Source organism: Xyrauchen texanus, chromosome 16, assembly GCF_025860055.1.
Source record: "Xyrauchen texanus isolate HMW12.3.18 chromosome 16, RBS_HiC_50CHRs, whole genome shotgun sequence".
NCBI classification, from domain to species: Eukaryota; Metazoa; Chordata; class Actinopteri; order Cypriniformes; family Catostomidae; genus Xyrauchen; species Xyrauchen texanus.
The window spans coordinates 29,182,977-29,210,120 of NC_068291.1; the positions used below are offsets into that span (position 1 = coordinate 29,182,977).

General features: G+C 37.0%; 2 protein-coding genes and 1 long non-coding RNA gene across 3 annotated transcripts; 1 reads left to right on the top strand and 2 right to left on the bottom strand.

The window, feature by feature from the left end:
- Nucleotides 1–1,592: 1,592 nt before the first annotated feature.
- Nucleotides 1,593–26,509, bottom strand: LOC127657102 (SANT and BTB domain regulator of class switch recombination-like). The gene is given in 21 exon segments (XM_052145754.1): nucleotides 1,593–2,391; nucleotides 2,721–2,812; nucleotides 3,394–3,482; nucleotides 3,890–3,963; nucleotides 4,760–4,788; nucleotides 5,470–5,558; nucleotides 5,706–5,802; nucleotides 5,891–5,920; nucleotides 6,350–6,449; nucleotides 6,566–6,699; nucleotides 6,790–6,942; nucleotides 7,099–7,222; nucleotides 10,187–10,297; nucleotides 13,655–13,741; nucleotides 13,949–14,109; nucleotides 14,504–14,562; nucleotides 14,807–15,054; nucleotides 23,157–23,250; nucleotides 23,495–23,684; nucleotides 23,811–23,962; nucleotides 26,307–26,509. Coding segments are annotated over 21 exon segments (2,202 nt in total). The 5' UTR covers nucleotides 26,359–26,509; the 3' UTR covers nucleotides 1,593–2,354.
- On the top strand, nucleotides 12,101–15,439 carry LOC127657104 (uncharacterized). The gene is made up of 3 exons (XR_007972250.1): nucleotides 12,101–12,569; nucleotides 14,985–15,105; nucleotides 15,301–15,439. It is a non-coding gene; the product is annotated as an uncharacterized LOC127657104 (long non-coding RNA).
- LOC127657100 (E3 SUMO-protein ligase KIAA1586-like) lies at nucleotides 18,228–19,220 on the bottom strand. Its single transcript, XM_052145753.1, has 2 exons — nucleotides 19,120–19,220; nucleotides 18,228–18,972 (listed from the first exon to the last, which is right to left on the bottom strand). The coding sequence occupies exons 1-2, from the start codon at nucleotides 19,213–19,215 to the stop codon at nucleotides 18,274–18,276; spliced, it is 795 nt and encodes a 264-aa protein (XP_052001713.1). The 5' UTR covers nucleotides 19,216–19,220; the 3' UTR covers nucleotides 18,228–18,273.
- Nucleotides 26,510–27,144: the final 635 nt, after the last annotated feature.

Genomic DNA, 27,144 nt, shown 5'->3' on the forward strand with positions numbered 1-27,144 from the left:
GCGGGGGGTGTAAGCTTGTCTCTCTGTATGTCATTAATCAACACATGCTGAAGGTCTAAAAGTCAACAGGATCAAAAGAATGGCTGAAAGAGTCATTCTGAAGTGAGGATAGAAGGAGAAGAGAAGTGCACGTGCATTGTGGCATAAGGGAGCTGTTCCAATCAGGAATGGGCTGGCTTTAGCCCTGTCTTTCTGGTCCTACCCTTACATTTACATACATCAACATTACATAATCTAAGAGGAGAGCTCCACCCCTGTCACTCAAACAACTTTGACAGAGTGCTGATTGTTGTCTTATAACCTATGACTCTTGGCTTTTTCAGTACAACTATATATACAGAGGATAGCTTGAAAAGATCCAATTTTACCAGCTATTTAGCAAAGTAATCATATAGAAAGCAGCTCATATGCAAATGCTTTATTTTATAGTTTATTTAGTGTTGATTATAATTAACTTTATTTTTATGCAAATAGTAAATTAGCTTCTTATCAAATTTGCATTTTTTATATTTTTCTTTCTATATATTAGACTAATAATAAAACTATAAATTATAATATAAATATTCAGAAGCTATACAGGTTACACCTTGATACAAAAATATTAAACTTCAGCACTGTAGTTCTTTTGAATGAATACAAATTCATGACATTCTGACAGGAGCAGAACACCAATGTCAACAAAGCCTGTGCTAAGTAACAATATACAAAGTGCCATTGATTGACCAGGATATGACCTTTGACCAAGATCTAAGGGAATCAGGGCAGCTACTGTTCATTAACCTTCACCCTCTCTCTGCCAAAATGCAACTATTTCTATTCCTTATACTAAAACATGGACCATTTATTATCTCAGGTTAGTTCACATCACAAACAGCTTGAATCCATCTGTATCATGACATGAAACATTATCATGTTATTGGTAATTATAATTATTGATATGTACATATCACAAATACATCATTGACTGTTTACAGTGTTTTAAGAAAAAAAAAAAAAAAAAAACATGTATGGAAAAACTTATGGTTTAAAAATGAGGTAACAAGTTGATCTGAACAGGAAAAAATCTATTACATTTAATACCTGTCCTCAATTTGTTGTGTGCGAGTCTTACTTAGAAATGCACGGTCTTCTTTCTCAGAACTGTGAACACACATTTCAGCTTAATAAAAAGAGATAGATGTCTGTAGTATTGAATGGTGGGGGCTGTGATGGATCTTGTAAAGGGGGAATTAACACATGATCATTTGTGTTCTTGGCTGGCAGGTGGCTCAGTACTGTAACCCAACCTGCCAGAGCTCAATCAAACACTGTTACCAAAAAAGGAAGGAACTCATCAAAGGTCCCCCCACCTCCATGCACACATACAGAGGAACGTTCTACTTCCTCTTGCTGTTGTCATGGTGACAGTTGCGCTGGAAATCCTCTTCATTGATATGACTGACTGATCATGAGATAAACCACTAATACCTTCCTTTTTTTATTTTTATAGTAGATATGAGGTAATTGCACTACAGAGAAATGTACAATTACAGACACACATTTCTCAGAAAATTTAGATTTTATAATAACAGCAAAATCAGTTTTTAGCAAGGTTGTAACTTAAAGCAATTGTAAAGTAAACTAGTAAAAAAAAAAGAGAGAGACTTATTTTAAATGACTATTTATTCAGTTTTCTACCCCAACTGTCCACATCATATAAGTCCAAATAGCACAGTTCTGATAGCTCTGGAGAGCAATATAGTCATAGACCTCACAAGAATTAGTCTTTAATGGTCAGCATCAACCTCTCTATACAGTCTCCTTTGCATTATACAGGTTTAAGTCATTGCATTAAGACGGCTTAAAGTGCAGGGTCAGTACCACGGATATGAGCTTTGTCTGGTCACTTGAGTCGACTAGAATGATGCATTGGCATGGACGTTACAATGCACTGAGGCTGGGATGCATCCTGAGGCAGAAAGAGATGAGATAAAGCAAAAGATGCAAAATATAATCCAACAGTACTTGTGTGACTCATACAGATGCAGGAAGAGGATGCACAGTTGTTGCAACCAATTCAATAGCAGCCAAAAGCTTGTATTGTTTGCAGTGCAACTGAAGGTTCTATTAGGTCCATTGTTAATGTTTTATAGCTATAGTTATGACATCACCGACTCTGCCAGCATTCCATTCTTCTCACAGGATTGTAACGGATTCTAATGCTATTCTTGTTGTGTCTGGCTGGACTTTGGAGAGGGGGGTGAGGAGCAGAGCAAAGGATGGACGAAGAGAGCGGTAGTTTCTTCTAGCTTGTCAAACAGCAGCAACCTCTTTACTCCTCTTGACAAACTCATCCTCTCAACTCCATCTATTCTCTAAGTCGGCCTTGATGGCCCAGAGCGTGTCTTGGCTCTAAAAAAAGACCAAAGCGATGGTTAAAAATGGAACTGAGAGAAACTGAGAATGGGAGAGAGAAAGTAAAACAGTAAAATGTAAGAAGCAAGGCTATTAAAATTTATTAAAAAAAATAACATATAACGTACAGGCATATTATATAAATATTTAACTAAGTCACGCCTATAAAATAATCTAATCTTCTATAGAGGAGTTTAAATTTAATTTGCCTGACAAGAGCAGACAAGCATATTTAGCTTTTCTTTTTTCATAATCTCTCAAAATCTCACGATGAATATCACAAATCATAATTTTAAAATGTTTTGTTGTGTAGGTTATTACAGTACCGTAGAGTTTTCTCTGAGCTGCTGTGTCTTCCACTGGGATGAGAAGAGGCCTTTAACTGGGCCTCCAGTCTAGAATAGATCCCCCCAGCAGGCTGGAACCACACGCACGCACACACGCACGCACACACGCACGCACCACACATTATGGTGCAAAATACTAGTAGAATGTTGTTATACTATTTTAAAAGACAGTAATAAAATAAGAACACAATTACTGACAAACAATTTTGCTATAAGAAATTATATTCTATCACATTAAAATTAAGTTAATAAGGTTTTCAGTCCCACATCACACATATACAAAAACAAGTAGAAACAAACTCTTGTACACTGGCATTAAAGGGATAGTTCACCCAAAAATGAGAATTCTCTTATAATTTACTCACCCTCATGCCATCCCAAATGTGTATGTTTCTCACCGATCATATCGCTTCTGAGTCTTATGATTAATTTTATGATGCTTTTATGTGAATTTTGTAGCTTCAAAGTTCTGGTCACCATTCACTTGCATTGTATGGACCTACAGAGTTATTTTTCTAAAAATCTTTGTTTGTGTTCAACAGAAGAGTCATACACATCTGGGATGGCATGAGAATGAGTAAATTATGAGAGAGTTATTCCCTTTAAAGAGGCTTTAGGAGGTTTACCCAAGCCAGAAATTATTATTTTTTACCTCTTTGATGTCTTTAAATTTTGTCTGCTCCTGGTCACCAATGCGCATTTTAGTGAGATTTGCTATAATCTCTTCCATTCTCCTCTGATCTGGATTGAAAATAAACAGATAGACATCCATCACGATCATTACAAATCTACAAAACCATCAAGTGAAGGCTTCCATCTATGTCAGAAGTACAGCTGAAATTGCCCCTAATATTCATTTAATACAATTCATTAAACACCATCATAAATATTCACTAATGCCACACTTTTTCAATTCAAAAGTGTTGATAAACAAAGAAGCTTATCGTAGTTAACACCTGGCAGATGAACACATTAATGTACAATGCAAGCTGTACTAGCTGTTGGTTGGATTTTACTTTATCTGATGTGATTTTTCATTCTTTTTAAGTGGTGTTGTAAATCACAATGCTTTATATTGTAACAGCTGCCCCTACCACTGTGTAATTGTAAAGACTTTTGTTAAAGAGCATCTGAAAATGCATTCGTACCCTCCTCCCTCTGTGCGTCCTGATTGTACCTCATGGAGCGAGTGCTATCCCACTTATTCTTCTGGATGTTGATGCTAAGAGTGAAAGAAAGAGAAAGAAAAAGAGACAAATGTATCAGTCAGAAACCTAGAAATCTCTCCTCACTTGTATGTCATGAGTACGACTGTTAGTTTCAGTAAACTTAAAGGCTAACACACAAAACAGCATCTACAACCTGTGCTGGGTAGTTTGCTTCTGAATTGTAATCTGCTACTGATTACAAATTACATGACTAAAATTGCAGTCAGTAATTAAATTTCTTGGATTACATTTTAAAAGTAATCTAATCGAATTGCTCTTGTATTACTTCTGACCTAATTCTGGTTTATGTAATGCCACATGCTTTTGAGTAGGATAAGCTTGAACCATTTTTACATAATGTTGCTTAAATGCATTTAAGAGAACTTATTTATTGGTAGAATATGAGGATTTTATTTTAGAGACAATATACTGCCTTTGCCTGTATATGTAATCATGTAATCTATAAATAAGTAACTGTAATCTGATTAGGAGTATTTTAAAATGTATTTTAATCTAATTACAAGTATTTGATTTTGTAATCTGTAATCTATAAAAAAGTAATTAATCTGATAATGCTTATTTGAAAATGTATTTTAATCTAATTATAAGTATTTGATTTTGTAATCTGTAATCTATAAAAAGTAACTAATCTGGTTATGAGTATTTTAAAATGTATTTTAATATAATTACAAGCACTTATATTTTTGTAATCTGATTACGTAATCCATTTTTACATGTAATGCATTACTATTCACCACCGTCAACAACAGATCTCTTTTACAGAAAACAAAAGTCTTTAGTATCACTCACATGAATGGGGTTGAGTCTCGAGAAGGCACCTTTACAACAACAGGACAGAATGAAGGAAAAGAGAAGTAAAATACAACAAATTACCAAACACTGTTACCAAAAAAGGAAGACCAACTCAAAGGTCTCCTCACCTCCCTCCACACATACAGAAGAACGTTTTACTTCCTCTAACAGTTGTGCTGGAAATCCTCTTCAGTGATATGAGACTGACTGATCATGAGATAAAGCACTAATTAAACAACTAAACATTTACATGTAAGTGGTGCTTGACACCACATGCTAGGGTGTTGCTTTGCAGTTGCTAAGGTGTTCTGTGAGGTTCATAACTTGTTGCTGTGTGGTAACTAGGGTGTTCTGGGTGGTTAGGTTGATCTGGTTGATATTCTAGTCCCTAGATATGTCCCTCCTTCATTGTAAGTCTACAAGATATCTTTTTATATTTGTTTTATAGTCTGCATGCCAGGTGAATATTTTTGTTCTGATTTCTTTAAAAAGTAATGACACCTCGCCTCAAAAAGATGCAAGATTTAACTTATCATTCATTTCCATAGCACAAATGTTCCAGGGCAAATTATGCGCCAAAGTTTAATACTTTGGTTTAGGGGTTTGTTCAAATCCCTAACCTTAAAATGAGCAACAGTTAATAGCTAAGGCAAGCATAACTAATTATTAAAGAAATTAGCAAATTAATTAATTAATTATTCACTCACCTTCTCTACAGATTTCTCTTTACGCTGGAAATTTGGTGAGGACACTTCTCTTTTCAAAGGTTTGCCAGATTTCCTTGCCTTTTTTGCAGCTATGTACAAAATTGCATAAAACTATCACTAGCCCAACAAGTATACTTAAAATTGTACATGACTGCCATCTTCATTCCACAATGAGGTACTGCCACTCACAACTCATCTTTTTCCTACTGATGTGTATCAGAACATTTTTAGTTCACCTTGTTTTTTTGAAGTGTGTTCTTCATCCCCAAACTCATCCTCTGTGTCCTCTGACCCTGTAGTGTACTCATCTTCAGACAACATAGACTGCTGCCACTGCAAAAGGATAGATGAGGTGTGTGTATTTGAATGGGGGTTTGTGGGAATGATTTTGCAATGAATATTAGAGGAACTTGCTCCTTACCAGCTGCAGACAGTTTTTTAACAGTGAAAACTATGGGAAAAGGGAATTATAATTAGAGATCAGACAAACAAATTGAGATTCACAAACTAAACATTCATCACAATAAAGAAGGAATAAATTCATGAAACAGCAAAAATAAAACATACTAAAGTAAAAACCATTGTTTTGGCCAAACACTTGACCCAATACAAATGACAACTTTCCCTACACTTTTCTATCTTTATTATATTCTTGACTCTTGCTTGAATGTATGTTAGTGTGGTTTTATTTTGTTCACTGGTTTACCCAAACTCTATAGCAAAATTTTAGTGTGAAGGATAGAATTCACAAAAATAATTCTAATTTTAGAGATTGAAGTGTTCGCAATGATGGGGCAGATCAGAGGACTTTGTAAATGAGCCAAAAATACATAAATAAGACAAAAAAGCAAAGCTAATTTATGAAGCTAGATAGACTCACAGCTGTGGTTTCCCCAGGTCTGTGAGCTGTAAGCACCCCTGGCTGAAGCGTTATATCACAGCCTGACATGTGTTGACTGCCTGCAGAAGGGTCCTCAGAGCTACAGCAAAACAGAGTCAAAAGAACCAAACACTTGGTTGTGGATCAAATGAATCAAAGATGGCACACAAATTAGTCAAAATGAGTTTTATCAGAAGGATTTTACTGTAGTCTGACCTCTCGGGCACACACACAGCCTCTCTGTGTAGCAGCAAGTCATCCAGTATTCTGGTCTGCGTTGGGTTTACATTGTGATCGCCACAGTTTTCACCATCTGGCGCACTCACAGTGTGGTCTCATATTTTACAGCCCTGCACCAAGCATTTAAACACAGTGAGAATTGAGACAGTTCAAAGGCCAACTGAGTTTATGAGAACATTTTCTTAAGCAACAAAACAAACCTTGGGCATGGAGGAGGGTTCAAATCGTAGGTCTCTCTGGTTGCAGCAGGGGTAATGACCTATGCCGTGCCATTTATGATCTGTCCTGATACCAGGATACACAACGGCCTCTGGGTGGTATTTACATTGGCCCAACTCTTTACACAGGAATGCCTGCCAATGGCATACAACATGCACTTTTTTCTTATTTTCCTTTACTTTCTTATCTTATCCATTTAATTTTTTAATTAATCAATCTGTCTCTACAGTATGTCTACATATTATCACAAGTAAAATATCTCTCTATATTTACAACATAAATGTATGTACCTGTTTGCAATACGTGCAGGTGAGGAAATTGATAGTGCCCCAGATCCTCCAGTAGACCAGAACCCAGGACTTCAACTCTTCATAAAGTCCATTTAAATACGCATGTACCTCCCATGTCTTATGTCTACACAGACACCACACCAACATTACACCAGCCACACAAAGAGGATGCATGCATAGTTGTGAATAGTATCACTAAAAAATATCACTTTGTCTGAACTTGATTCAATAGTGGACAGTGGTTCCACATGTTTGAAATGAGTTTTCTTAACTTAAAATTCATATGTAATTTTAACACAAAAGCATTGTGTAGAAAGAACCTAGTTTATTTTTTTTTTATTTTTTTTAAATTTATTTATTTATTTCATTCATTTAAAACAAATACAACGACAGCATTTATCATGAATGAAAAGGAGCAGAAAGAAGTAAAAACTTATAATGTCTGCCCCCTATCAACACAAAATCATTTACAGTTCCATTTCTTTTGAGCTGTCTCATACAGCTGTCTCTTTTCCTCATCAAGACATCAAAACACAAAATTACATCAATAAAGTTGATCTACTACTCCGCAGTATTATATTTCTGCAAAATTGACAATTTAACATACTTCTTAAACACAAAAATGGACTTTGAAGTTTTAATTTTACAATCAAGACTGTTCCACAAACTGACTCCTTTGATTGTGACACATTTTTCCTTTGCAGCCGATTGGAACCTGGGTTTTGTAAAAATCTCAGTACGTTTTAACTCATATATACTTTTCCTCTTGGTAAATTTGTTTTGCAAATTGTTTGGTAAACTTTCCATATGAGCTTTATACATGGTTTTTAGAAGGTTATACTCTACTAATTCATTAAATTTCAGAGTCTTTAGTTGTATGAATAAAGGATTAGTTGGATCTCTGTATCCACTTCCACTGGTAATTCTAATTGCTCTTTTCTGTAAGAGTAAAATTGGATTAATGTATATTTTGCAGGCATTTCCCCACACTTCAATGCAATAGGTCAGATATGGAACAATCAATGAGTTATACAACAAAAACAATGCATTCTTATTTAAATAATCTTTAACTTTATGCAGCACCCCTATTATTTGGGATACCTTTACTTTAATCTTATCTATATGTGATTTCCATGTCAAATGTTCGTCTAACATAATACCTAGAAACTTAATCTCATGTGCCCTTTCAATTTCTAATCCATTAATAAATAATGATGTTTCAACATATTTCTTTTTACTACAAAATATCATAAATTTAGTTTTGCTGATATTTAGGGACAATCTATTGGCATTGAACCACTTCATAATCTTCTGAAATACATTTTCTACAATTGTTAAGACATCTTTTATATTTTTTCCAGAATAGAATAAAGTGGTGTCATCCGCAAACAGAATGCACCTAAGTAACTGAAACACAGACACAATGTCATTTACATACAGAAGAAAATCACCTTTGTTTCTTTATGTAGTAATTAGCTAAAGTGAATTTTGAGTGTAGTTTAGTAACAATATTATGGTTAGCAGTAGCACAGCAATTGGTTAACGAATTTCATGTGCCAAATCTACCTGTCCTCATTGTTATCTCAAGCTCCACTCTTCACCATAATGGTAAACCCCAAAACTCCAACATAACAAAACATTTAAAACTAACAAGAATCCCCTTTATATTCATCATAAAACACATAAAATAACACTTAATATTTACTCCGGGTTCAGTGCAAAGCATGCTGGAAATGGAAATCCCCTGCCCAGTTTCATTAATGCTGCATTAACACACCACAAATAGTATTCATGTAGCCCGAACTCAAATGGATTAGGTAAACATTAATTTTACACATTTAAATAGATAGAACGCAATAAAACCAAGTGAAGACAAAATGCTTTAGTTCCTAAGTAAATTGAACAAGCCGCAAAATCCTTTTTTCTTTTTTGAGTGTGGGTGTACAAACTTCAGGAGTGAAAATCTCAGCATTATGTAATTGAATGTTTGGGAGTGGTTTTAAATTCACTTGTGTGCAGTGTTGGGGGTAACGTGATAAAAGTAACGTGATTTATGTAATCAGATTACTTTTTTAATAACGAATAAAGTAGCACAATATTTTTCAGTTTAGACCATAATATCCTTATAAAAAATATACTTTTAAAATAAAGTAACACGTTCCTTTTGTACACCACTAATGTCCCTGTATTGTGAGAAATCATGAGCAAAATTGTGCAAACTTTGGGGAGGAGACATAGTGCATGATGGGCATTGTATTTCTATAGAGTGTGAGGCCAGAGACCATTTAGCAGAGACGAATCACTTCTATTTAAATGAATGGGAGAAATTGGAATTGACAGCACCCAGCAGTCAATGGATGTAGACAGGAAGTCCCGCCTTGCAGGTAAAAGAGCCAATCACCTTTTAGATGCAGACACTACCTGTCAATCAACCTGCTAATGCACATTTCGTGTTTTAGATTAATATGAGGTCAATATTTCATTGATTGAAACAAACTGTTTTTATGGCATTTTGGTAGCATACAAAATTATTCCATTCAAGTTGTATCAACATGCGCCTTTGAAGTTGCACACTGAGATGACTTAAGTGAAAAATATTTATTTATTCATCAGACATATTCCTTTATCCTGACTTTTGAAAAATATCTTAAGTTGACTCTGACATTGTCGATGGGCACAGCACATGATGACATATATGATGCAGGTTCAAGTGTTGTACTTTTCTGCTTTAGGTAAGACAGTGGTTATTCTTCATTATTCATATTGGCTGCCATGTTGATGGAAAAACAGATCATGCATATTCATTTTATTGATTCTTTATTATAAATATGATGTGAAGACCTACTTTCTAAATATCTGTTTGTTTACTATGTTGCACAGTAATGGATGTGGAATGCATAGCAGAAGAGAAAGTGGTTGTGCGAAAAAAGTAATGCAAAATAACGCAAAAGATAACACTTTCCATTATTTGTTATAATTTGTTTTAGGAGTAACGCAATATTTTTTTGAGTTACTTTTATAAGTAACGTTACCCAACACTGCTTGTGTGTATGTGACTGAAAGACAGCATGTAAGTGTATGAACTAACCTGGTGTGAGTGAATATAATGTTCCCCCGGGTGTCTATGTTGATTTTGTTTGGAACACAAGGGATTTTTCTCTCTGTTTCTTTGGTTAGAAGCTTAAGGCAAAGTCCACATCTGAGGAGAGAGAACCACAATTTAAAAAAAATTACTATACTGAAAAAAATAGGTAACCTGCAGTTGTTACTTCAAGGATCTATTTACATTTACATTTATGCATTTGGCAGGCGCTTTTATCCAAAGCGACTTACAATGCACTTATTACAGGGACAATCCCCCCGGAGCAACCTGGATTTAAGTGACTTGCTCAAGGACACAATGGTGGTGGCCGTGGGGATCGAACCAGTGACCTTCTGATTAACAGTTATGTGCATTTAGATGTTACCACACAAAACACATTTTTACAACATACTCTGAAAAACACCAGCAGAATTATTTATAATACTTAATAAACTCAATAATAAAAAAATTACATCTATGCATGTTTTTTTATCTATTAGATACACTTGATTCTTGAGTCCTTTTTTACTATAAATTCTCCTCCCTGCCTAGTAGGTGGCGATATGCACGAAGAATGTGAATCGCCAAAAACAAAAGAAGAAGAAGAATGTGAAAGTGGAGATTGATTAGTAGAAAAGGACTAATATATTGTTCTGTTTCTCACCCATACTTTTATCACTTCAGAAGACCACTAGAGTCTATTGATTATTTATGTGCTGCCATTATATGCTCTTGGAGCTTCAAATTTTTGTACCCATTCACTTGCAGTGTGATGACCTACAGAACTGAAATATACTTCTAAAAATCTTTGTTTGAGTTCAGCAGAAGAAAGAAAGTCATACAAATCTGGAATGCATGAGGGTGAGTAAATGATGAGAAAATGTTCATTTTTTGGTGAACTATTCCTTTAAATATCAAAGTTTGAGCATATACTGGAGAGAGAAAAAACCGTTAACCTAAAAATCAAAATTAATGGTTTGATTCAAGTCCAAAATATGAATCAACCTGACTACTTTAGGTTACACCAACAAAACTAATTTTAAGGGTTAAATCTGGTAGAAATAGCTCCTTATAGGTGCAGTATGTAAGATTCAGAAACCCTTGTTATTAATGACACCTGTGGCCATTAAGTGAACTGCATCATCTACCTATTGCATGTGCTCCTGCACACATTCCATAGGAATGTGAAGCAGCATTGACAAAAACAATTACCTAAGGTACAAAAGGCTGAATGTGATTCCCTGACATCATGCTGACAGATGAGGTGGCATATTTAAAATTACAGTTATTATTGTTTTACAACAAACTTTGAGACTGCATATTATATTTGACTCTCCGGTGCTGGAACAGGGCTAAAACAAAGTGTGGATATAGGTCTGACTATGCAAGACTGTAGTTTGAAGTAATCACTTTTCTTTGCATGATACATTGACTGCATTTATACGATAGCCTATGTCAGCGTTAGCTAAATTTGGTGGATGATGACAGTTTATAAAATAGACTGTACATTACAAAAAATTTGACACAATTCAGTATTAATGTGATTCCATCACAACTGTCATTTTTATATGTCGGTACGCTATTGTTTTATAATAATAGATTGTTTATATTTTCTGTAAAAGGAGATACGTTACACTAATGAATGGAGCTTTTTGCATTATCTTGAACATTGTCTGACATTCATTTAATGTGTTATTGTAGTTTAGCTAAAATGACACGGATCAATCCTTATGACACTATATTTCACATGCTTTGCAGTTATGTAAGCTTACCTGTCCAATAAGAAGAGCGCCAATTCAGGGTCGGTTTTGATACCCAAGACCAAACAAAGTTCCCTCCAGGAATCAAATGCCCTGCCGATGTTCACACTAGTTTTCGCTCGGCCACAATCACGTTTCAGTAGATACATTTATTTGATTTTTTTTGGCTTACTCAGAGTTTTTGTAGGAGTGGGTGTTGTGTTGGGAGCCAGACGTTTGCTGGATTCCCTCTCTAAGATAACATTACCTAATGTTGCAGTTTGTTGATGCTGTTGTATAGCAGAAGAGAAACTACTGTTTGAGGCAAGGCTTTCTGGAGCGCGCATATATGTCATTCTTTGGATTTTCCCGGCAAAAGAGACCCACTCCCTTCACATGAAAATCAGTCTACAGACTTTTATAGGTGTAACCCAGGTTAAAATTTGTCCATATATATATTAAATGTTTGTATATTGGTTTGGCTGTCCCTTTTAATATATCTGCGCGTGAGTACGTGCCCTGCGACCTTACGTAACTCCAGTCATGTGACTGTGCTTAGCCAATCGCGCTTTGGAGCACGAGTGTTTAACCGGAGCGCGGCGTACTCCTCATTCAGAGGTGTGGGGAAGCCGATCGACAGCTGTGGATAGGTTTGTGTTTTACAAACTATTCACTCTTATGCTCGATTCATGCTTTTTAGTTAAGCATATCATTGTAACTTTTTAGAACAACTTACTGGCTGTAGGGAAGCCGTCGCTGCCATCAGGGTATGTTTGTATAGAGGAACAGGCCAGGTTCACTCACTCTGTTTGGAGATGAATGATGGCGAGCTGAGTTACTACGGCTGGGAGCCTATCATCTGCGCAGCATCCACTGAACAACCACTCTACTGGTCTGGTAGGAAGGTTGTCTGCAGCTTGTCCCATGCACACTTCTCCATAGACCAGCGCTTCAGTCCCACATGCACATTCTTCCCTTTGATGAACACTAACCTATGGACTTATTAACATAAACTCTCATAAAACCCTTGTGGGTTGTCACGTTGGTCTTGAAGAAACCAAACATCGCTGGGACAGTTTTTTTGTTTTCGGTTCTTGTGTATGGCATTTGTTGTAATTTCTATTATCATATTTTACTTGAACAATAACCACAAAGTGCACTTAACTATAACTAGTTCAACTGTAGTGTTGTAAATATTTTGTTTAGTCACTTATATATGGTACCTGCACCAAATTTAAAATTTGTTTCTGTGTTGTTACTGACCACCAGCTCCTGTAGTCGAATTTAGACTTCTGTGACCTAACTAGCCTATACTGTTTATTTCTATAGCCACCTATTTAATTTATTATAGTTAATATTAATGAAGTAGTATTATCGGTTAGCAAGGCCCAAATACCCGTTACATAGGCAACCTAGGAAGTCCGGGAAGGGCTCATTTTTAAGTTGCGTTACAAGCCGTTCACACATTGGCAATAAAAAGGTGAATATTACATGAAAATTTGTACATATTGCAACTTTAAGGTAACAATTGTAAGTTTGCACTTTCTTAGTGTATTACAGGTAATATGTAATGAATCTGGTATAAGGCAGATACTGAACCAGTATTACATTATGAATATGGGTGAATGAATACATCTATAATAGATGTGGCAGAGCAAACTTCACTCAGAGTAGTACATATCAGTACAATAAACCATCATGCTATTAACATGCTTTTACAGTATTACACTCTCACCGGTGCAAAGTAGATGCGTTACCAGGAGAGTCGTGATTCTGATAATCAGGATCAAACAATCTCTCAATCTTCTTCTGAAACAGTTTGCTGGGTACAATGTAAAAATCATCACAAATACAGTATCATCAGTAACATACAGTATAATGCAACTGATCTGTATGTCATAAGATGTAATCTGTACATTATGGAACTGAATTGACAAGTTTAAATGTTTAATATTTACATGGTATACACTACTAATATGATATCTGGCAGATTCAAAATTATTCTGTTTTGTTCTGTGTTTGTTCTCACCTTTTGAATTTGTCTTTTTTGTCATTGAGGTCATCTGCCTCATTGTGGCTGAATTGATCAGCAATGTGTCCGGCCAGTTTGTTGTTGATGCTGTTCATATTGCATGGCGTTGCTATAATGGCACACATGTGTTTGTGACAAAACTGGATACACTCCTCAACCTTTAAATCCACAAAATGCACAAAATGTAAACACCTGAAACCCATATAATGAAAAGACAATGAACTTCTGACGAGATCTCAATCCAATATGACGTCTCTACACACTGCTCATACAAACCAAAACAATCACAAACTAAAGTCATCCTGCTAAGGAGACAAATTCATACATATATATTTTGTTTCTTCCAAGCACATACATTAAAAAGAATTCTTCAGAAACATTACAATTGAAGTTTATTAGTGCTTGTTTGGGCAGTGCACAGAGCTCATACAAACATCCCAAAACAGCTATCAAACACCATGCCTTTCACGTGCACTTGTATCTAAAAGTCACCAAGCTCAGAGCATACTTTCTACATTACCCAAAACACTGTCACTCCTCAACAACACTTACTAAAGTTTCCATCTTCAAGAACTCGGAGGAGATCAGGATAGAGATGACATTGCTGTGCTCTGCAACCAAACACAACATAACATAACATAACCGACATCACAAACAGCGAAATGTCAAACTCACAGCCAACACATAAACGTTTAAAACCACATGAAACACCATCCACTACTTACAAACACCATTCAGCCATATCAGATGACAGACATTACAGATACCATAAGATGTGTTCTTTAATTAGAGAAAAATAAATGACAACAGCAAAAACACAAAGAACATCTGTAGCAGTTTCAATAAGACTATTACCCAATTTGGGCTTGTCAAGGTTTTTTCCATGCGACTGTTCAGTGCTGTGACTCTTGGCATAGTTCATTAGCCAGTCGAAGATCTGGACATCACAGTGGACAGAAATTTCTACCTCGTCCCAGCGCTGTGGGTCCACAGACAGATACTCTTCAAAGTAACGCATCTCTCTCACCAACAGGTACCTCGGACACACAAAGTCCTGCTTCAGGTTCTTTGCCTCGTCACACACGTGGATGACCATGTTGGGGCTGTGTTCAAAGAAGATAAGCAGCGAAAATGGAAAACATGTGCTTTGTGTGGTAACATTTCAATAAAATGGTTTTATTTATGCTGAGAATATTATGCAACTACTGAATTAACCTGAATACATTAGGTACACTAACAAAAAATATTTTTATTAAATGCATTTTTGGGCTGCCGTCTGCAATTTTTCACATTCATATTTAAAAGCTCACCATTCACACATATTGTGGACTAATTGTCTCATTTTTCAGACATCTCCTCCTCATGGACTGCACCAGATTTTCCAGTTCTTGATGTGAGATGTTACCCCACACTTCCACCAAGGCACTTGCAAATTCCCGGACATTTCTGGGGGGGAATGGCCCTAGCCCTCACCCTCCAATCCAAAAGGTCCCAGACATGCTCAGTGGGATTGAGATCCGGGCTCTTCGCTGGCCATGGCATAACACTGACATTCCTGTCTTGCAGGATATCATGCACAGAACGAGCAGTATAGCTGGTGGCATTGTCATGCTGGATGGTCATGTCATGATGAGCCTGCAGGAAGGGTACCACATGAGGGAGGAGGATGTCTTCCCTGTAACACACAGAGATGAGATTGCCTGCAATGACAATAAGCTCAGTCAGATGATGCTGTGACACACCACCCCAGACCATGACGGACCCACCAACCTCCAAATTGATCCCGCTTCCGAGTACAGGCCCCAGCGTAATGCTCATTCCTTCGTCGATAAACGTGAGTCCGACCATAGCCCCTGGTGGGACAAAACCGCATTGCCGGTGATGTCTGGTAAGCACCTGCCTTACAACAGGCCTACAAGCCCTCAGTCCAGCCTCTCTCAGCCCATTGCGGACAGTCTGAGCACTGATTGAGGGATTGTGGATTCCTGGTGTAACTCGGGCAGTTGTTGTTGCCATCCTGTACCTGTCCCAGAGGTGTGATATTCGGATGTACCGATCCTGTGCAGGTGTTGTTACACGTGGTCTGCCACAGCGGGGATGATCAGCTGTCCTTCCTGTCTCCCTGTAGCACTGTCTTGCAATTTATTGCCCTGGCCACATCTGAAGTCCTCATGCCTCCATGCAGCATGCCTAAGGCACGTTCACGCAGATGAGCAGGGACCTTTTGGTGCTTTTCAGAGTCAGTACAAAGCTCTCTTTAGTGTCCTAAGTTTTTATAAATGTGACCTTAATTGCCTACCATCTGTAAGCTGTTAGTGTCTTAACAACCATTCCACAGGTGCATGTTCATTAATTGTTTATTAAACAAGCATGGAAAACATTGTTTAAACCCTTTACAATAAAGATCTGTAAAGTTATTTGGATTTTTACAAAATTATCTTTAAAATACAGTGTCCTGAAAAATGGCTGTTTCTTTTTTAGCTGATATACAGTATATATATATATATATATATATACCACAATTAGTTCGGTTCTTGAATCTGATAGGATGAGAGATATTCCATGAGCACTGATGGTCTCACACCATCAGTACTCGGACGCTTTGTGTATGCACTGTGTGTGTGTGTGTGTGTGTGTATCACTCCGCGTGTGTTCATGCTGTTCTAAACTAAAGTGTAAAAGCAGTGCAGATCTGTTAGGAGTTACTGTCTTTATTTTTGAAATTACATATGTTAGCCAGCAGGTGGTGGCAAAAGATCATTTTTGTGTGTAAAATGAGCCAGTTGGTGACGTAAAGAAAATCCGTTAGTCATTGTTTACATAGAACAGCACTCGGTGATCACTGGTATTACTAATACATTACCAAAGCTAGTAAATAGCTTTAAACAGCTTTAAACTGACAACTTCAGGATTAAGGCTCATCACAGCTGAGAGGCACAACAGACTGATTTATTACAGAACTCAAGGTGCTTACCTTATATCAGAGTTTCCACATTGGATACATACGGTTTAAAATGTTTCTATAGTGAATGACTCTTGTGCTCCGGCAACCTCGAAATAGGGAGGAATACCCCCGCTTGGATCTCTGTTTTCCACTAAGAAAGCGGACCTTCAGAAAGATCGAATCACAGCAGGCCGAATCACAGCAGTGCTGATGTAGGGCCATATTGTACTCTTGCTCGTGTGATATTGCTTAAATTATATATATATATATATATATTTTTTTTTTTTGTCCTAACTTTGTAAACATCTGTTCACTCTACCTCACTTGGAAGAGTCTAATTTCATTCCTCTAGATGGCAGCAAGCACTATAATATATATATATATATTTTTTTTATCTATCACATTCCATTACAATTGAGAGATCTGAAATGTAAGTGGCATGGTAACATATTTTAGCCCTCACAGATGTCCTCGTCCACAGACATTCTGTCTAATTTTCAGTTCAAGCATTATATAATCGCATGATTTTTGGTGCCAGACAGACTGGTTTGAGAATTTCTGTAACTGCTGATCTCCTGGGATTTTCACACACAACAGTCTCTAGAATTCAGAACTCAGAATTGTGCCAAAACAAAAAACATCCAGCAAGCAGCAGTTCTGCATATGGAAACACCTTGTTGATGAGAGAGGTCAACAGAGAATGGCCAGACAGGTTCAAACTGATAAAGTCTGCTGTAATACAGATAACCGCTCTCAGGGTTCGAAATGACTTGGGACTCTTGGGGGGTCCCCTAAAATTTAATTATTAAATTATTAAAAATTGTGAAGACTACCTTGCTACACTATATACTGTAGGCAAAATTATATGGACCAATGTTGAAGGTGGGATAATGGTCTTGGGATGTTTTTCATGGTTTGGGCTAGCGGGGCCTGGAGAATTACCTTATATAAATCTAATCCCTGACATGACAAAGTGAATAACAGGTCATTCTGTCCTTGAGCAAGGAAGTTAACTCTAAATCCACCAGGTGTACTCATCATGGCAGCACCATGCACCTTTGCACTTTTAATCAAATACAAAAGGCATTTCTCATTCCTTATGTTACATTAAATGGAATTTGTAAAACAACTGGCCACTAGAATAATAATGATGTCTGAAAAGACTGTACCTACAGTAGATGGTTTAGTTTGTTTTAGTCAATTCATAACCTGAACTGAAATCTATAAGGAAACGTTTAAAAAAAAAAAAGAGTAAGATATTCTAATATGACTAAAATAATCCAATAATAACCACATTATTCAAAATCAAAATGTTAGGTGACTAGGCACATATTTTATTTATTTTAAAGCAGTATTTACATTTAAGTACTGTCCCAAATCAACACATAATAGACCACAGTGGTCTGTCTTCACTCTTATTTTTTGCTTCCATTCCTGACTTCTTTGCTGTGGATGGACAGTGCCCCTCTTTAATCCAGGACAGTACAAAAGGCTTTGGGTCAAACATCTCCAATGGGGGTGCATTAATGTCAATGAACAAAACAGCTGAGAGACTTCTGACTCTTAGGCGATTTCTTGACTTACTGGCTGTATCATTCATTGCAGAAAACCCTCGTTCACACTCTGCTGAAGTTGCTAGATATGTCTGGCTTGCAACTATCAATCTTCTTAAGGTCTTCCCACTTTGATCCTCTTGTAGTTTCCATGAACGGAAATCTTCAACAGCCTCTCTGGTTGAAACACCCAGATCCTTTGCAAGTTCATGTATCTCCTTCTCCCCATACAAGATCAGTTCATCCCTTGTTTTGGGCCAGTTGTGAGGGTCTAATGGTTTTAATGATTTTGTGAGTTCAGAATCTGGAAGACGACTTGACAGGTTGTCGATCACTGCCTGAAAGAACTGAAGCTGATTGACCTTCTCTGTGCTTTCCTTCAGGGCTACTCCCTTAAAGGTTCCCTCCATCAAAGATTCTTTTGCTTCTCTCATTGACATACCCCCATGTGTCTTCATGGCATCCAAAACCTCCATTGTCAGTCTAATGTCCCGGCTGGCATCTGTTAGGGAGGTACTCCTCTTCTGAAATGTATATATATGTAAAGGAGATTTTTAGATTTGTGTGACATGAAGTATCAATCTAACCATATATGCAAACTACTATCTATAGCTTTGTTAAACCACCATAGAACCCATGTTATACTGTACAAAAGATGAATAGGTACTCACTTGCAGTTTCAGTGAAAGGCTTTTAAGTTCCTGAAGCACATCTCTCATGGTGGCTAGGTCCGTAACAAAGCCTGTGCTGGTCAATCTGTTCAGCATCCCGGTGTACTTCTTTAGCTCAGAGTCAGTGAATGTGCGATCTTCGGATGCTGTTCTCATCTGCTGTGCAAGAGCTGGGAAATTCTTCCAGACTGCCTGCACTGTGCTGTAACTGCTGGCAACCCAGCGGATGGTAAATATTTTCCCAATTTTTAGCAGGCTGATATGGACCGCAGAAGCAGCTTCAGACAAGAGCCGTGCATTCTTGGTAGATTGGTGATACATTGTGTACAACTTTGATATAAAATTTTCAAAGTGGTTACATCCTGTCACACATTTTAGGGAATCGTGAACTGCTAGCTCTAGTTTATGTGCAAGGCAATGCACACTTTTAAGTGAAGGGAAATCTTTCTTTAACCTTACAATGAGGCCACTGTCTTTTCCTGTCATTACTGCTGCCCCATCTGTGGCAATGCTTATGAGATGATTCTTTAAATACTCATCATCCAGTTTTGCCATCATCAGACTGTTCTTCAGTGCCTTATATACATTTTCTGCTGTTGTTCCCTCATCAAGTGCAACAAGGTCAAGGAATATGTTCTCCACATCCCCTCTGCCTGTGACATCTGCTCTTATATAAATGACCAGATAACTAATGCCATATGTGCTGCTTTCATCTACTGAAATACTAAGGAGAGACCCGTTGTTCTTTATTTTAGATATCACAGTTTTTTTCATCTTAACAGCCACATGTTCTATCATGTTAATGCATGCATGATCTGACCTGTGCAATTGGCCCATTTTTGCACCATTTGTTTCCTGCAAAGAAACCAAGCGGCTCATTTTTGTAAATGCCAGCCTCTCCTTCGCCACAAAATATGCAGTTTTTAAAGCATTGGCAGTTTCTTCAAATAGAGAAGCAGTAACTGTTGCAGCCATGTTCGGAAGGACTTTTTTCTGTCTCTGTTTCTCTATATTTAAAGCCTTTTGATGGGCTAAACTGTCTCGATGTTTATAGATCTTCTTAGCATAGCCCGAATATTAGATCCTCCTACACCACCACGAATCCATTCCTCTGACATCTGAACACCCTTCTGTGTTGTAAATAGCCTCTTTGCCTCCTTGCAGGCTGTGCATCCTAATTTGTTATCTTTCATGAATAACCATGGATACTGATCCGTCCATTGTTTAAACTGGGCTTGGCTGCACTGTGCTGTGCTTGGCTGTACTAAGATGAGCTGGTCTGTGCTTGGCTGTACTGAGCTGAGCTGGTCTGTACTTGGCTGTATTGAGCTGAGCTGGTTTGAACTTGGCTGTACTGAGCTGAGCTGGTCTGTGCTTGGCTGTATTGAGCTGAGCTGGTTTGTACTTTGCTGTACTGAGCTGAGCTGGTCTGTACTTGGCTGTATTAAGCTGAGCTGGTCTGTACTTGGCTGTATTGAGCTGAGCTGGTCTGTGCTTGGCTGTATTGAGCTGAGCTGGTCTGTGCTTGGCTGTATTGAGCTGAGCTGGTCTGTGCTTGGCTGTACTGTGCTGTGCTTGGCTGTACTGAGCTGAGCTGGTCTGGGCTTGGCTGTATTGAGTTGAGCTGGTCTGTGCTTGGCTGTACTGAGCTGAGCTGGTCTGTGCTTGGCTGTACTGTGCTGTGCTCGGCTGTATTGAGCTGAGCTGGTCTGTGCTTGGCTGTACTGTGCTGTGCTCGGCTGTATTGAGTTGAGCTGGTCTGTGCTTGGCTGTACTGAGCTGAGCTGGTCTGTGCTTGGCTGTACTGTGCTGTGCTCGGCTGTACTGAGCTGAGCTGGTCTGTGCTTGGCTGTACTGTGCTGTGCTCGGCTGTATTGAGCTGAGCTGGTCTGGGCTTGGCTGCACTGTGCTGTGCTTGGCTGTACTGAGCTGAGCTGGTCTGTGCTTGGCTGTACTGAGCTGAGCTGGTCTGTGCTTGGCTGTACTGTGCTGTGCTTGGCTGTACTGAGCTGAGCTGTATTTGGCTGGGCTGGGCTGAGCTGCTGTGAGCTGGCCTTTTTAACTGTATTCTATAGTGCAAAATATTGATTTAATTACTATTATTATGGTAAAATATTTGGCATATAAATGTTTATTAAATTAAACATATTAAATTAATTTTAATGAAGACATCTGTGAATAATAAGTGTTGGCCAATATATCTACAACTTCCCCAAACAACAGCCTTGTTATCACATAAGCACAATTTACCCTTGAAAAAAGTCAGTGATCTTTCTTTTCCCTCTTTTTCTCTCCATGATGCAGGGTTCTAAATTAAGAAAAATAATATTAGCTTCCTAGATAGCTTACCAAGCTCTCATGTACATACTCATTCACATTCACTTTAATCAACTCACAGACTTGATTAAGTCCTGGTTATCTTTCAGTAATCACTGACTGTTAAGATAGCTTTGATTTACTAATTTAGTCTAGCTGTATGGGATTACGTTTGTTCCAATAATAATGAGCGTAACTTTATAAAACTGAACATAACTTTTTCTGAAACATCCAGATTATCAATAAACATTTTACCACAAAGATTGTCCATGTTGATTTCAACTGAATCAGTAATTTTTAAAGAGTAAAATCACACTCTTTGGAATCGCGTCAAGAACAATAGCAAACTCTCTTTTTACTGGTAAATATTATTTTTTAAATTTTTTTTAGAAATTCAGTATATGATAACAAATATACATTGAAATTAACCAATTATCTTTCTAAAATAATCCCTTCATTGAATTTGAACCAAGTGTAATAGAATATTGTTTTGTTTTTAAATAGTATGTCTTTGAGTCCCAGCAAGAGCTTTCCAATATGCACTATATACACTATACACTGAGTATAGTATATCCAATATATCCAATATACAATATCCAATATACACTGAGTGACGTCTGTACTTCTAGTTCAGAGAGCACCTGTCCAACAAAAGCTCACTATCCAATCAGAGTAGATCACAGTTAAGCCCGCCCCAACTAGAGGTTTGTGTCAAAAAAAAAAAAAAGCATATGAAGGAAAAAAAAAAACAGCAAACGAAAAACTGCGAAGCATTAACGAAATCTGTGGCAATGCATTAGGAATCCACGATTTGCGAAAAACGAAGCTTTGAAAAACATTTAACAAAGTATGAAGCTTATTTGAAGAGCTGGTTACATGTTTGTGACTGAGTTAATTTATTTACTTATTTTTTCATTTTCATTGTGTTTTTCTTCTTTTGTAATGGCATATTTTCGATTGTTTCTGAAAAAGTTACGTTCAGTTTTATAAAGTTACGTTCATTATTATTGGAACAAACCAAACGTAATCATATAGCTGCTAGGTCTGCTGTTATCTGGCAGATCATTTGGCTTCATACACATAGGCTACAGCTAGAAACAAACGCTGACAAACGCACTCTTCTAATTATTACACTTGGTATCTAGTTAATGCAACTTTTGATATAGAAACTCGAACTCCTAATATTTTACTATAAGCAATTATTATGGAGATATAAACATAATCCAAGCACTTACAGGATTTTCACTCAGGAGGTCTCGGTTTTGCTGCGTTCAGCTACAGACTGTGTCATGTGTCTCGTGGAGCGCTGCCGAAACCACAATCTGTGACGCTGTAATCGGCTAATAGCTGCCCTGATTGCTGCCTAGCTTAGGAAATTAATTAATTACTGTTAAAAATATAAAACGTCAATAAAGATCTTTAATTTTCAAAATAATTTTTATTGTTAAAATATATTTGTCGGGGACCCCCCCAAAATCAAAAAATAAATTCTTATGGGGGGTCCCTAATGCCTTATGGGGGGTCCGGGACCCCCAGACCCCCTCATTTCGAACCCTGACCGCTCTATAAGAAGAATAGAATCTCATAACGCTATTCTAAGATGCGGATTGCCGCTGTTTTGGCGGAACGAGGGGGACACAATATTAGGCAGGTGGTTTTAATGTTGTGGTTGATCGGTGTGATAATCTTGGAATGGGGCAAACAATATGAATCAGCCTCACCTTTTACCCCCTTCTGTCCTCTCAACCTTTTCTTCAGGATCTGTAATCTCACTTTCTGCAGAGCCTCCTCGACCATTAGGGATCACAGTGAGGCCTATTGATAAATCATTGAATATATATCAATAGCCCTAGGAAAACTTTGACTAAAATATTCCATAGTAGTTTAATGTCAATTTTGAAACATTCTATTGTCTATAAAATCTGTTGTTTTGACCAAACATCTATAAAATTATGTAATTCAATCAAGAATAACAAACTTTAATACTGAGGAGTAGTTTAGATTCCAGCACTAAATAAGGGATTTAGTTGTTGTGTCCAAATCCCACCTACTGACTCACCTGACACAGAGAGAGTTCCCTGATTGGACTGTGGTTCCTCTGTCTCTCCAGTTATGTCCAATAGTTTGGATTTGATATAGGAGGAAAAGGGTTCGGTTGGAGAGCCCACCGCTCCGGTCAGTGGGTTACACTGGTCGTCAACATGAGGAAAACTGCCAGTAGTCTTCAGCTCTTCAAACCTTCGTGCACACTGTAAACATAAAAGAGAAAAACCTTGTCAGCAGTTCTAACAATATGGATACAGCGTGGTACCAAGCAACACCATCTAAATAGTAATTTTCTAAGCCAAATTAATTAGGTCTATTGTGTCTTTTACCTCTTTAGGTGTAAACCCTGGCACCAACTTAGCAACATTCTCCCAGTTGATTGGCTTAGGTGTTGCCCAAACTGAGCTCAGGACCATATCCAACACCAGGAGGTTGTTGTCATATGGGAAGTTATTATTGACAGAGCAAAGATGATTCATTTCTGTGGAGCAGAGAGAAAAACACTATTGCTTTATTTATAAATTTGATAACACTTTACAACTAGATAGGTCACGTTTATAGACGTTTATCTAGATAGGTCATCAAGATAAACTTTGATGTTGACTAGCAAAAGCCTGTCTGAAATGTTTAAATAGTTTTAAAAGTTTGATGGTTATTCAGAGAGAGAGAGAGAGAGAGCAAATGAAAGCAGATCAAAGGTGGGGTTTTTTGTTAGCTTACTTTTGAATTTTTTGACAGGAGTTTGAATTAAAGGAATATTCCATTCAAGTTAAGCTCAATCGACAGCATTTGTGGCATAATGCTGATGGACCTTTTTCACAGACCTGTTATGACACGTTTCCGCCTTATTTAACAACGTAAATGTAGCAAACTTTTTATATTTCCAATTTTATTTATAACATTGTACTTTGTATTATATACCCTGGAATAAGTTTTAAAAAGTCAGTTACTATAGCTGCGATGAGGCTTCTAACACAGCTGCTGAGGCAGTGACAGAAAATTTGGCCTGTTTCTCTCTTCTTACTGCTGTTATCCAGCGCTGTGTATTTTTATCTTCTTTTGCAAAACTGTGAAAGTGTAATCGGAGGAGAAAGCGGGTAAGCAAAGATTAAAATCGCTGTGGTCCCCCATTCACTGCCATTCAAGTTTAACCAACTATACCGACTTCCGTTCCACGAACGCGGACGTGTGAAAAAGGGCGATTACCACAAAAAATTATTTTGACTCGTCCCTCCTTTTCTTAAAACAAAAAAAAAAGGAAAAATCGAGGTTTCAGTGAGGCACTTACAACAGAAGTAAATGGGGCCACTTTTTGGAGGATTTAAAGACAGAAATGTGAAGCTTATAAAAGCACTTACATTGATTCATCTGTTAAAACTCATGTAGGGCCTATTATTTAAGCCATAAAATTGTTTAAAACTTCATTTTTAGAGTTTTAAGGGTTGTTGACATTAAATCGTCATGGCAACAAAGTTGTAAAATTGACTAACTTTACACAGAAAAGGTTAGTAAGCGATTTTATCAAATTAAAATCATGTTAACATGCATGTTGTTTAAATATTGTGGCTATACTTTTGAACCAGTGAGTATTTTAAATTTTACGAATTGGCCCCATTCACTTCCATTTTAAGTGCCTCAATGGGGCAAATCAAAATAATTTTTTGTGGTAATCAGTAGTATGCCACAAATACAGTTGATTGAGTTTAACTTGTATTGAACCTGGAATATTCCATTAACGAGAATTCTGTTGGCTTGTTTGAACATTCTGTCAATGTAAGTCTATGGGATTGTTCTGATTTGTAATTTCAGTTTTTGTAATTGCAAAAACAGTATCTCCGTTCAGTAAGAAATGGCACAGCACATGAAGTCACAGCAGTCTGAAGGTCTGCACCAAGTTTGCTTGAAAGCTGTAGGAGGAGTTCATGTTAAAAATGTTGGTCTCGGTTTAGGGATTTTGAAAAAATCCTAAACAAGGTTTGTAAAATATCAGTATGTAAAACCAACATAATAAGGCTATATTTGTTAACATTATTTAACTAAATTAGATAACATGAACTAACAATGAACAATAATTATTTATAGCATTATTTTGTTAACCTTTTATTAATATACACAATTGTTAGTTAATGTCAGTTCATACTGCATAACTAATGTTAATATACACAAATTATAATTTGAAAAATGTGTTAGTATATGCTGAAATGAACATTAATCTAGACTAATGAGTGCTGCAAAAGGCTACTGTTTATTGTTAGTTAATCTGTACTAATATAGTTAACTAATGTTAGTTAATACAAACTAAGTGTAAAGTGTTACCGTACGCATTTAATTATATTGTCATAAAACTTTTACTAGTAAATGTTTAACATTCACAGAACTTTACTAGTACATTTTTATAATAATAAAAAAAAACATTGAAAATGATCAATTAACATTAACTAAGATAAATAAATGCTGGAAAAATTTATTAATGTTAACAAACTGAAGCTTATTGAAATGTTTTACTTTTTCATGATTAAAACCCTCACCAAAATGGCTTAAAATAAGACAACTTGCTCTCTTTTGTCCCTTTGTACTGTATTTCCAAGGGTACATGAGGACACTTTGTGGAAATGACAACTGTCCCACTTGATGTGGGTTCAAAACTTATAAAAATTATAGAAAAAATACAACTTTTACAGTTCAGCATTGTCTGTAACCTATGTAGAGCTGCAACTATGCTAAGCTTGCATTAATAAATAAATGACAGATCATGTCATCACATTTTTGTCGCATCGCTTCTTCAGAATGCTAAGCTAACACACATCATCACATCGCCAATTTACCCTCTTCCAGATTTACGCGTTGTTTCCTCTGGTAGTGGCGCTCTTCTTTCATACCAGCTGAGCGGTGCTGCACACTGCCTGGATAGTTTGAATAACATCAACGGAGATGATCTGATTCACGATAATTCATCAAGGATGCGAGTAAAGTTCACATTCACACATACGAATAGTAATAATGAAAGGAACTGGTCTGACTTTACAAGTTCGATATCCACAACTGTGAGCATGACTGTCCAGATCCTTGTTTCTCCTCTTGCTGAAACGGCTCTTGGATGACGACGCGCTGCAGCGACAACTATCAACAGCATTTGTGTCAAAGCTGTCCGCCACCGCCCCCATCCACTAAATAGTGCACTCACTGCCATTCACTACATAGGAATGAGTGAACGAGTGGGCGATTTCAGACACAGCTAAATTAATTTTGACTTGCCCCTTTTTCCTTTAAAAAAAGTAATAAAATAAAAAAATCTGGTGACTCACTTATATTGGAAGTGAATGGGGGCAATCAGCAAACGTTAAAATACTCTGTATCAAAAGTATAGCCACAAGACATGAACAATATGTGTGTTAATGTGATATAAACACTTTTCTTTTAACCTTTTCTGTGTAAAGTTATTTCCAATTTTACAACTTTGTTGCCAAGACAATAGTGATTTACTAAGTAAAAATAGTGATTTAAACCACTTTACAGCTCAAATAATACACAAGGTTTAACAGAAGAATTAATGTAAATTATAAGCTTCACTTTTTTGCTTTTAAACCCTCCAAAAATTGGCCCCATTCACTTCCATTGTCAGTGCTTCACTGTAACTTATATTTTGAAAGATAAGTCAAAAAT

What these genes read in the sequence shown, in the direction of transcription:
- LOC127657100 (XM_052145753.1), bottom strand. Translation starts at nt 19,215, where the DNA reads ATGCTGAACAGATTGACCAGCACAGGCTTTGTTACGGACCTAGCCACC. An exon ending in GCCTTTCACTGAAACTGCAA is followed by an intron (nt 18,973 to 19,119) that starts GTGAGTACCTAT and finishes TATACATTTCAG; the next exon opens with AAGAGGAGTACCTCCCTAAC.